Genomic DNA, 11,338 nt, shown 5'->3' on the forward strand with positions numbered 1-11,338 from the left:
TTCACAAAGTTCGACCCTTTCGATTTTTTTTTATTTTTTTTAATTAAATAGCTAATATTGTGTAAAACATTCATGCCAACTTTCAAAGTGGGCGTGGAAGTGGATTAGGAGCTAGACTGAAAATACTGCCGAAGGGTGGCGTCCAGCACCGCGCCGTCGCGCTGCCGCGCCTGAAGCTCGCCGCCTGTGCGCGTTTAGTGAAACTGGAAAGCAAATAAAATCACTTTTGACGGAATGTTTTGTAGATTTTTAATGACACCAATACATTTTAAATACATTTTAGTATTCATTATTATCTAAAAATTATTATGAGCCACTTAATTTCATAGGAATAGGATGCAAGCACTGACGACCGTCTGCCTCCCACATAATCGCCTTTTTTAACTAACTCGAAAGGTATAAATAACAGCTCATTCTATTTTTGTAAGGTTATTCACAGTTACGAGTAATGTAATTTATTTTTCACGATACGGAAAAACGCAACTTTATTTACTACTACTACTTTATTTTATAACGTATTTAATAGGTATTAAAAATGTATTGGTGTCATTAAAAATGTACAAAACATTTCGTCAAAATATTTTATTTGCTTTCCAGTTTCACTAAACGCGCACAGGCGGCGAGCTTCAGGCGCGGCAGCGCGACGGCGCGGTGCTGGACGCCACCCTTCGGCAGTATTTTCAGTCTAGCTCCTAATCCACTTCCACGCCCACTTTGAAAGTTGGCATGAATGTTCTACATAATATTAGCTATTTAAATAAAAAAAAATAAAAAAAATCGAAAGGGTCGAACTTTGTGAAAATCAAGAAATAAAAATTAATTTGCATTTTTTTTAGGAAAAAATATTTTTTTTTTCGTTTCCAAAAATACAGTTAAAAAGCACGGTAAATGAAGTAATAAATCCCGTGGTTTAATTATTTTAATATATAATTTTATGACTCCATAATCGGCTTTGAAGTACTGCATGCCAACCGGTTGTCGAAAACTTCGAAGACCCATAACTCTTAAACTAGTCATTATATTACAAAAATATTTGTTACACGTATCAATAATATGTATAGGTAGAACATACTCAAATATTACTGAAATCGGAAACATCGACTTTTTTTACCTGCCCGCTTCGCGTGGAATGCTCCATATTATATTGAATACGAGTCACTCAAAGGTGTTAACTAGATTTTATTAATTTGATATTGAGCGTCAAATTTTATTACAACAAGAACTGACTACAAAACTTTCATTTTTATTTATAGATTTCATATCAATGATTCTATCAAAAAAAGAATAGTAGTTTGATAAAAAAAAATATTGTTAAATATTTATGAGTAAGTAAAAGTAGAAAAAGTATATTTTGGCACATTACTGGAACAAAAATTCTACCTCGCAAATCAGTTTACCGATAGCCATTTCATGAGCTAACTAAATTATGTATGTAAATAAAAATAAATAACTTAAACCATGACTAACATTAATGGGAGTTATAAAATAAATTATATAATACAAACTGCTTTTTTCGTGAACCGTGAGTGAGAGTTCAAATATTTGTGCAAAATCGTGAGGTAAGTACAGTTAAGTTGAAAACTGAAATAGGATCACGTTGTATTAGGGACAAAGCCTATTAAATATTAAACTTTCTACATAATATAGCAACATTATTAGACACAGCAACATCAACTTCTCGTTTTGATATGTACTCACTAGTTTGGAACCTCAACATTAAATGCATAACAGTTGAAAATATAGGACTATGCAACTGTACTTACCATTATTACAGCCATTTCATTGTCGAGACAAAAATGACGCTTACCAAACATATTGCTATCACTAGTACATAAAGTTATTTTAATATTGCGTCAAATACGGTCTAATAAGTGAAAAATACGTCAGTATTATGTTCTTCCATTCTAAATGAGACTGATCAGATCTTTATATTACTTATTGCCATACGTCTTAATATTAATTATGTGTTCAATCAGCATCAAAATATTTCTTTGATATATTAAGTTAATTTCAGATAAGAAACAAATATTATGTTTATTTAAGTAATTTAGAATGGGAACATTTTGTCTATATCTGATATAATGAAGGATTGAATTCATTTTACAGTATGTCGGTCAATTTTTTATATTTCATATTACAGATATAGACAAATCCTTCGAATACTACGTTATTGGCGTTTTGGATTGCAAGTGGTAGCGTCATTTGGGTAAGGATCGCGTAGGGTGCGCTTAGGACTTGAGAAGCTTGTTCGCCCGCTGGTTTGCGACCGCTATGCGTGTCTCGTTGCTTTCGCCCTATAAAATAGTACAAACATATCAGAAACTGATTACACAATCCACCGGATTTTAATTACAGAAATTAATTGAGCTATCAAATCAAATGGCATAACTAAAATGAAATCTAAATTGATTTGGTAACTCGACTAATTTGAGATTTATCAAACCGGTGGATAAATATGATTACATAATCATAGTAATTACAAACTGTCCGATATACAATAAATAAAATTAATTAATAAAAATTGCAACATTGCACTATGTAAATACTAACAAATATAAACTTAGAAAATTATCGGACAACTTGTAACGTTTTAAAAAAGTCTTCATATTGAGCCTTCATTTTTTTAACCAGTTATTAGTACTGTTATTTAAACTAGACTAGATACTTGCCGTAGTTTATGATCGGAGTAGAAAACACTTGACATAAAATATCTATGTCAAACATTTTGAAACAAAACCCAAGTTTCCTACTGAAACTTCAGTTGGACGAAAACCAAACAAAAGAAATAAAAAATCTTCAATAAAACAAAAAAAAACAGAATGATTAAGTGAATGGTTCACCGGAAGATGATCGTAATAAAGTAGAAGGAGTGCGAGGTATACTGCACTGAGAAGAAACAGAATAAGTAGGTGATGATGCACAGTTGGAATTTCGATTTTAATCCCTCAAATTACCTATCGTGATTTTGTCGGTTAGTAATATGAGCGAAACGTGTATTGTATTGTTATAAAACTTTCAGTTATATTTTAATGCATAATAAAAGACCTGGCCAAACTTTTATTTATACATACTTACTTGTATGATTCGGAGTCAGCACAGTAATTGCTTTATTTATAAAACTTTAAATTCTAAGGCAAGGTCTTTCATTTGCGAATAAGCCGTGACTTTACTAAGCTAAGCAATCCTCAGATTATATTTTATTTACTTGCATACAGTCGCTTAAATATAGTTTTAAACCTATTTAATTCAGGCATTAAAACACATAATGTGAATTGTACAGCGTAATAAATAAAGCAGACATTGCTAATTTTTTGTTTCTTAGCAAAGTCAAGGCGGTAAAGGACACCTAAAATTGTAAAAGCTAACTGTGCATGTAGCTCGCTTATAAAATAAAGCTGTGCTCAGCATATAACGTCAATCTCATGTAAAAATATAATATACTCACGGTCTTCATCGGTGTGTGTTTTTGTATGCGTGTGTTGAGGTGTGAGTCTCGTGGTTTCAAATTGATTTAAGTACTTGCCGTTTTTGTCTTTTATGGATACAAAGTTGACTATGATCCCAAATTTAGATTTTTTTAAACCAATAATTTTAATAGACTACTTATGTCTGAAGTTGCATTTGAATATAGTTGCTATATTGTAGATCTCAATTAGGTGTAAACTAACTAAATCTAGAAACTTATTAAAAAATATTGAAGCTATATTTATGATATTACTTTTTAAGGATTAGCTCACTTCAAGAACTCGTAATCATTTATTGCTTCATAAGTGATGAAAAAATTTATTACGCATTTGTTATGCATCAAAAATTAATAAAAGTTAAGTTACATGCAATATAATTAATATAAACTAAGCAATATTTTAATGAATCAGATGTCAGTAAGCGTAAATAAGGAAGTGCCTATGCTGGACCTATACCTAATACTATCAACGTTAATAATTGTTAAATTAATTACATAGTTGGTGTTGGTTTTATTACTTAAAGTATAATTATGTAATGTAATCATTTTTCATTTTACTTCGGATAAACTTAAAAATGTTTTAAATAACATAATGTATTGTATTTACACATTATTTGAAACTAAAATATTTGTTGCCAATATTTTTTAATATGCCGAAAAAAATAAAAAAAGCTCAATGAATAATTCAAAAATTACATATTTTATTTTCTCTCAAAATAATAGCAAAAGAATGAAATGTTTCATTTAATACTAGTGTTTAAGTTATCAGCTATAATATTTGCTAGTTACAAAATACACAGTTCCAGATTTCATAGAAGCAGATATGTATGTCTTAATTTATTATGGATATGTGAAGTTTAGGAAATATATGAAAAATCCTTAATTGGTCGATATTGCTTAGAGTAAGCAACTGGGGCTTGTGAAGAAAGAGCTACATGTCAAACATAAATAAACGTCTTTTAAGTTGAAATTGTAAAAAAACTAAAACATTTGTCTGAATGATGAATTATTTGCACAGACATAAATGCTCCTATGAAAGAAAAAAGGAAAATAAATATGAGATCCGATGAATGTCTAAATTGCATTACTTTCGCGAAGACCTCTGAATTTAATATTAGTTTCTTATTTCAACCTATTATCACATATCACTTCATCCCTTTCATATTTCCATACAGAATCCATCTATGCGTCCCTCTCTGCAACCTTATTTCGAATAGAAACGATACATTTGACAGAAAAAATAAGACTAAAATTATTTTATTTTTAAGCCTAATATTACATCATAGTATGAAAACGTCTACATTGCACTATCATTTTCTAAGCATTTCAAATTATACAAAAATTCTACGGATATTTTTGGAATCTATTATCGAATATTATTTGTTTTTATTAACATATTTTAATATGTATTTAGAAAACGAACAAGACGAACCTTGGAATAACAAGTATCTGTTACATTACAACAGGAAACAATTTGAAGCAATATTGTTTTCGGATTCCTAGCATTATTAACAAGTACACTACAATGTTAACAATGGGTAAATGTATTTTCTCAAAATAACGATTCTCACTGTCATATTTTCCTAATATCTACTAATGTTTTAAGGTATACGATAATGACATAGACATAAATGGGTAATTAATATTAGATAATTGTAATTTCACATGGCATACTGCATAAAATGAGCACCAACGAATTGTGTCTCAAGAGACCACGATACTATGAGCTAATTCGCTTTTTTTTAGATTTTAAGTACAGTGAGCATGGAAGACGTATTTTTGTATAATTCGAGTTCACCAACCATTTAGAAATCTGCACGATAAGTGCAATTCGTATGCGAATTGGAAATCGAATGCTTTAATACGTCTTCATATTGGCATTAATCGACAATATTCTACTTGATAGGTAAGCACCGATGGCTGAAGGTCTAGGATTTTTTATCTTAATACCATTTTGAGCGATAGAAAGAGTAGGATATTGAAAGCGAAGATAGGAATATCGTTGTATGGCTCTTTAGTCAACTGAGGCCGGTCGAACTCATCCCGCGGGATGAGTAGACCTAATGAATGTTTTGAATCAGGCAAGTGATCCCACTGAAACATTTTATGATTTATATAGTCACGAACAAAAGTGTTTAGTAGTATATTTATGTGATTTTCTTAATATTTTAGTAAAACAAAACGACGCGACGGTGTTTCATTTTATTTTTCTCTAAAGACTTTTGCTCACGTGTGTACTTAAATTTCAAATAATACTATACATTTTCACATTTATTTAAAGTGGGATCAGTTGACTAAGAAAAAATATTAAATTCACGATTTAGTCAACTCATCCCACAGATGTGTTTAAAGCGGGATGAGTTGTCTAATTAGCCGTACAACGTAAAGAAGAGGTTAGATGTTCACTTAATACAGTAGCATGCTAAACATTCGAATATATCAAGATTTTAATGTAACATTGGATATATATTTTTAGATATATTTATATCTAAAGGTAGAATAGTAGGTAAGCGAGAAATTGTACGGCGTACTGGTTGCGGTACCATTGAGTAAATAATCCTAACGCAACATCGGTTGATTCTTATGTGTAACGTTTTTGCTTTAAAATTAACTATTATAATGACTCAAGTAAACGACGGTATATTTTCAAGGCTGTACGAAAGTACCACTTAAAATTAAACGTGCTTAGAATTGCTAATAACATTTGCTAAGTTAGATTACTGATATTGTGGATAAGGCCGTTTTACTTGCCTATCTTCTCCTGGCCATTTCATGTTCATGTAATTAAAATAAGAGAGTGATTTTTCCACTACAAAGATCGAGTATAATTATGTTGATGATATACTAAAGTGTGATATTGTTGGTATCCGCAACCGAAGAGTACTCCGCGACCACGAGACCGCGTGTGAGTGTGTGCGCTGCAGACGTCTACTTGAGGAGCTCGTGTGCACGCTCGTTTGCCAGCTCTACCCTTGTTGAGTTCGATTCACCCTAAGGAGAACACGATTTATTTCTGCTTCTTGTTCAATCTACAGCGACTGTACTCATACTCATATGTCAATGAAACGTGTGCTACAGTCGCTGTCTTTTAAACGACACATGTTATGTTAGTGGAAGTGAATGACAGTGTTACTGATGAAGCTACCTCGAGGGTTAGTCGATGGATGCGATCACTAGTCAATCTAGTCAACACACGGGTACACAATGACAGTGTGGACAGACGTAGGTATTTTGGAGAGTCGTGGACATCTCGAGTTTGCAAGACGCCACATCGAGAAGTAATATTCACAACAACCAATCAATTCTAGCAAATACTACGAAGGTCATATCAAGAAAGAAAACATGCTTCAAGTGGAGAGGACAAATCTAAGTGACAGTTGCCAGGAAAGCGAGTGACTGAATTTTGAAACCCAAAAGCAAATAGTCGCATTTGAATGCGAATTGGAAAGTCTCTAGCTTCTCATGGCCATGTTAATTTTGTGAATGTAATTAAAAATGAGAGATTATTTTTTTCCACTATAAAGATCGAGGGTATGTTGATGATAATAATGATTGTGTGATATAGTATATTGCATATAGTGTGATAGTTCTTGGTATCCGCAACCGAAGAGTAGCCCGCGACCACGAGACCGCGTGTGTCTGTGTGTAATGTGAGCGCCGCCGACGTCTACTTGAGAAGCTCGTGTGCGCGCTGGTTCGCCAGAGTTATCCTCGTTTCGTTCGATTCGCCCTAAAGAGAACAACGCGATTTGTTTCTTCTTGTTCAATCCACAGCGACTGCACTTATAAAAATGTAAGTCGCTGTCTATGAAACGATGTTGTTAGTGGATGTGAATGACAGTGTTACTGATGAAGCTACCTCGAACGTTAGTCGATGGATGCGATCTCTAGTCAATACACGGGTACACAATGACAGTGTGGACAGATGTGTTTTGGAGAGTCGTGGACGTGTCTCGAGTTTGTATCCGCGACATCGAGGAGTAATTTTCACAACAACCAATCAATTCTAGCAAACACTACGAAGGTCATATGGAAGAAAACATGCTTCGAGTGGAGAGGACAGTTCTAGGTGACAGTTGCCAGATAAGCGAGTGACTGAATTTTGAAGGCCAATAAGCGATAGATAGTCGCAAGATCGAAGGGTAGATAAGGAAAATTCTATTAATTCTATTCGCACGTCCACTTCTAATGTGACAGGCAAACACATAGATGGTGTAAATGTCAATGAAAAAACAGGAGACACGATAGAATTTGTGTGAAATTTTAACGCGTCTCCTTTCAACAACAACAATCAGATATTGAAAAAGAATTTAGTTAGAAACAGGTGGAAAAATTAACCTGAAAAACCTATTATTTTGGTAAAATAAGTTATTAGTGTATAGAAATAGAGTGCATGCGACCATTATTTTTAAGATTAATAAGAATGTTGATGATAAGTAGGAAATAATTAAAAAGAAACATACTATAGGCCATGTTATATTTACGTCCTATATTTTTTACTTTTATAAGTTCTTATTATCTTTATCCTAAATTTTTCAGACTGGGGAAAACTTATATTATGAAAATGTAAATGGTCGAAGGCACTCGAAAAAAATTCAACGTTTGTATTGCAAAATATTCCAAAGCGAAGCATAACGCGGTATGTTACCTTGCGGTTGATGCGCTCAATCTGGCGGTTCTGGTTCTCGAGCTCGGATCCCATGTCGAGCGCCATGTTGCGCAGGTTTCCGATCATGGTGTTCACTTGCCCCATGTTCTCCTCCATCTCATCTTCGCGAGCGTCATTTGTTATCCTGAATAATACCAAGCTTTCGTAAGTTGCTGCTGCTTTTTTGTATTAAATCCATAAAAATAGAACTAGTTTTTAGAAATACTGAAGATATCCAATGCGCTTGGTGTTCAATTTTCAAAAAAAGGGGATCCATCACAATTTTACATATCAGAATTACATCATGGGACCTAATGTTGGACCTTGTGGAACACCATCATTTTTACGAAGTTTTTTATGAATATGATCAAATTTCATTCAAAATTTGTTTCGATTCGTTCGCCAACAGTTTAACTGTCTTAATTTTCATTTTATGTAATGTTGCACATCCACGTTAAAAACACGAGTTTATCAAATGCTTTTGTCAAGTCTACTAAGCTTTTGACTTAAACATTAAATATCATAAAAGGCGGATAGTAAATACGTCAGTTGTTTGCGGAGTTAGCTGAATGGATATAAATGTAATTTTCCCAGAGGAATACATTACATTTTATAACTTAAGCTAATTACTGACCTGCCTATGTATCCCGCTTGTGGACCTATGCCGTTGCGCTCGTCCATCACTCGCTGCGGTTGGTTGTTCACCACTTTGCCGTCGTCGTTGCCTTTCCACGTACCGTCGTCTTCCTTGAATGATGCTCCCCTGGAATTTTTAAGTAACATTTCTTTAATTTCCAGAAATATACATTATGTTATTTCCAGTTTTATTTTAACACGATCTTGATTGTTTTTTTTATTTTTTTGTTTCTTCTTGTCTTACATATGAAAGTAGGTACCGACGACGGCACATCTAGCAAAACACAGTAGAATCTAATGTAATTGAAATAGGTGAGATTTTGCAACAATAATATATAGTTGGATGTGCTGTCGACTGTACAGCAATGTAATATTACAACGACATACTTGTTGCATGGCAGAACACAGATGCCGCAACATTTCTCCATCCCCGACAGATTCTTTTCCGCCTCGCGCATGTCCGCGTTGATCTGATCCATGCCCTCCTCGATTCTGTCCAATTGCTCTGTTCACACACACCAACAAATGCTTTAACTTCGGCCTTTTAGCGCAAATTGCCAGTAATGTGTTCAAGCTCCTAACTCTTCAAAACTTTGTCAAACAATTTTAACACGACTTTTGACTTTACTGATATTATCTTCAAATTCATTTTACACTTTAAATTTAATATTTTCAACTGTAAATTCTCAACGCTCTCGACAAAAGCCCGAGCTAAGTGTAAGACATTTTATGTAAGATTTAATGAGCTTTTATTTTTGACTAGTTAATCTCATGCAAGTTAAGACACGTTACCTACAGCAATTCTATGTCACTTTGGATCTATATTTTAAGCAACTATTAAGGTTCTTGTTATTTAAAAAACTCTGTTGTGGTCAATGTAACTTTATGTCTTACACTTGATCCGGTGGAATCTAAGTATTACGATTCATTACCTTTGAATTAAATGATGTATGTGCTGATACTAAGTGAATACAATACCATTCTCGTAGTGGCTAACACTCAGAATATCAATAAAAATTCATAAAATCTAATAGTCATGCAAACAGCAAGATAGAAGTATTCGTGCATAGCTAGATGCGTGAGAAAAACTAAAGAAATAATTCAAACGGCTCAACTCAATAAGACATTCTCCTAGTCCTAATTCACAGAGGCGAATGTAGGATCGGAGTGGATTTTGATGCAGTTTAGTTGCTAGTTTAGTTAACGTGATCATGACAAACAATTTTACCTTCTTTATTATCCATTATAAAGAAACTGTTAGCAAATTTTCAATCGGTAACGTTAAACATCATTGCCATTCAATGAACATTTGTAAATTTATCTGAACTGGCATTTCAGACAGAAGCTGTACTAAAATATGAGTGATGCAAAATAGTACTACTGGATGCTTACCGCCCTGTTCATCCAGCATGACCAGGGTTTTCATGCCCACCTCGTGACTCTACAACACAATAATGATGTCACTATAGCTCGCCAAACGAATGCGGTGAGGAGTCAGAGGCGACGCGCGCGCAGAGGCCGGCGCCGCGTCGCCCGGGACAACCCATACTCAACACAACTCAAACTGATAACTAAACAGAAACAAAACGATACATGGACATGATCCGGTGCCCGCACCTGGCCGGGCGGGCACCTTTCATGACGTTATGAATAAAATAAATCAACTTAGCAAATGAGCGTATCCATAAAGCCATTCCTAAATGAAACGTGAATGTAGCAAAGTATTGATTTAGTTGAAGAAGAGAAATGAACAAACTAATATGTAGTGTGGCGAGGAGCGAGCGGCGCGGAGGCGGCGCCGCCGACCTCGCAGAAAAACACAGATCGCATCGAGCTAACAGTTACACTCCTACGATCTAACATTGATACGCTGCTAGCCATGGATGAAGGCGTATACCATATACTCTATACGTCCAACATATACACTCGGTCAACGCGCATTCATTTCAGTACCGCAGATTACGAGAAGAGAACAGGATTCGGAAAGATAAATAAATATACCTATTAAAAAGCGTTCCGATCAAAAAAACAGTGACGGAAGAACTAAACAGATTGCGCAGCTCATACAAATTAAACTTTCAGCAAAAGATAGAGTAACAGTCTTTTGCGACAATTAGCAACGAACGGCCATCGGGCGTATCTATTTACACTATATTGTTAAAGTCATCCCCATCGAAACATAGAAACACACGCAACATCGATCTCAGATAAGTCGTTATTCAAGAGAAACGTCAAAGAAAAACAAAGAGATTAATTATTATTTTACTGCACATTCAACACAGACGTTCTCACGTTTCGACTACCCATTTTCAGTTTAACTCTTACCGCCCTGGTGACTCAACATATGAAGCGCTTGCCCCCCGGCGTCCTCGCTCTATACATAAAATACAAATCAAAATAATATATCGTAGGAGAGAGTATCGGGGTGTGTGGGTGGCGGGGTGCGGTGCGCCGGTAAGGGTACGCACGAGACGCGCGCGGGTGCGGTGCAGCGGCGAGCGTGGCGGACGCGTGACGTGACGCGCTACGGGCGTGGCGGCGGCGGCGTGCGGCGCGGGGCGGGGCGCGGGCGGCGCGTGCGGCGGCGGCGG

At 35.0% G+C, this 11,338-nt stretch overlaps 1 protein-coding gene across 5 annotated transcripts in view; it reads right to left on the minus strand.

The window, feature by feature from the left end:
* Positions 1 to 1,713: 1,713 nt before the first annotated feature.
* The window catches only part of LOC114352614 (synaptosomal-associated protein 25), a 29,804-nt gene continuing 20,179 nt past the window's right edge, over positions 1,714 to 11,338 (minus strand). Inside the window, exons 4-8 of one of the 5 annotated variants that reach the window (XM_028304273.1) lie at positions 10,140 to 10,188; positions 9,135 to 9,252; positions 8,746 to 8,874; positions 8,112 to 8,256; positions 1,714 to 2,294 (exon numbers count right to left, since the gene is read on the minus strand). In XM_028304273.1, the coding sequence (XP_028160074.1) occupies positions 2,229 to 2,294; positions 8,112 to 8,256; positions 8,746 to 8,874; positions 9,135 to 9,252; positions 10,140 to 10,188 (507 nt within the window). In that variant the 3' untranslated portion in view covers positions 1,714 to 2,228. Of the gene's footprint in view, positions 2,295 to 4,230; positions 7,194 to 8,111; positions 8,257 to 8,745; positions 8,875 to 9,134; positions 9,253 to 10,139; positions 10,189 to 11,338 lie in introns of those variants that run through there. The other 4 variants (XM_028304276.1, XM_028304275.1, XM_028304274.1 and 1 more) reach the window with 4 other exon arrangements.

This window comes from Ostrinia furnacalis, unplaced genomic scaffold (genome assembly GCF_004193835.3).
Source record: "Ostrinia furnacalis isolate ACB-3 unplaced genomic scaffold, ASM419383v2 OfSCF1409, whole genome shotgun sequence".
NCBI classification, from domain to species: Eukaryota; Metazoa; Arthropoda; class Insecta; order Lepidoptera; family Crambidae; genus Ostrinia; species Ostrinia furnacalis.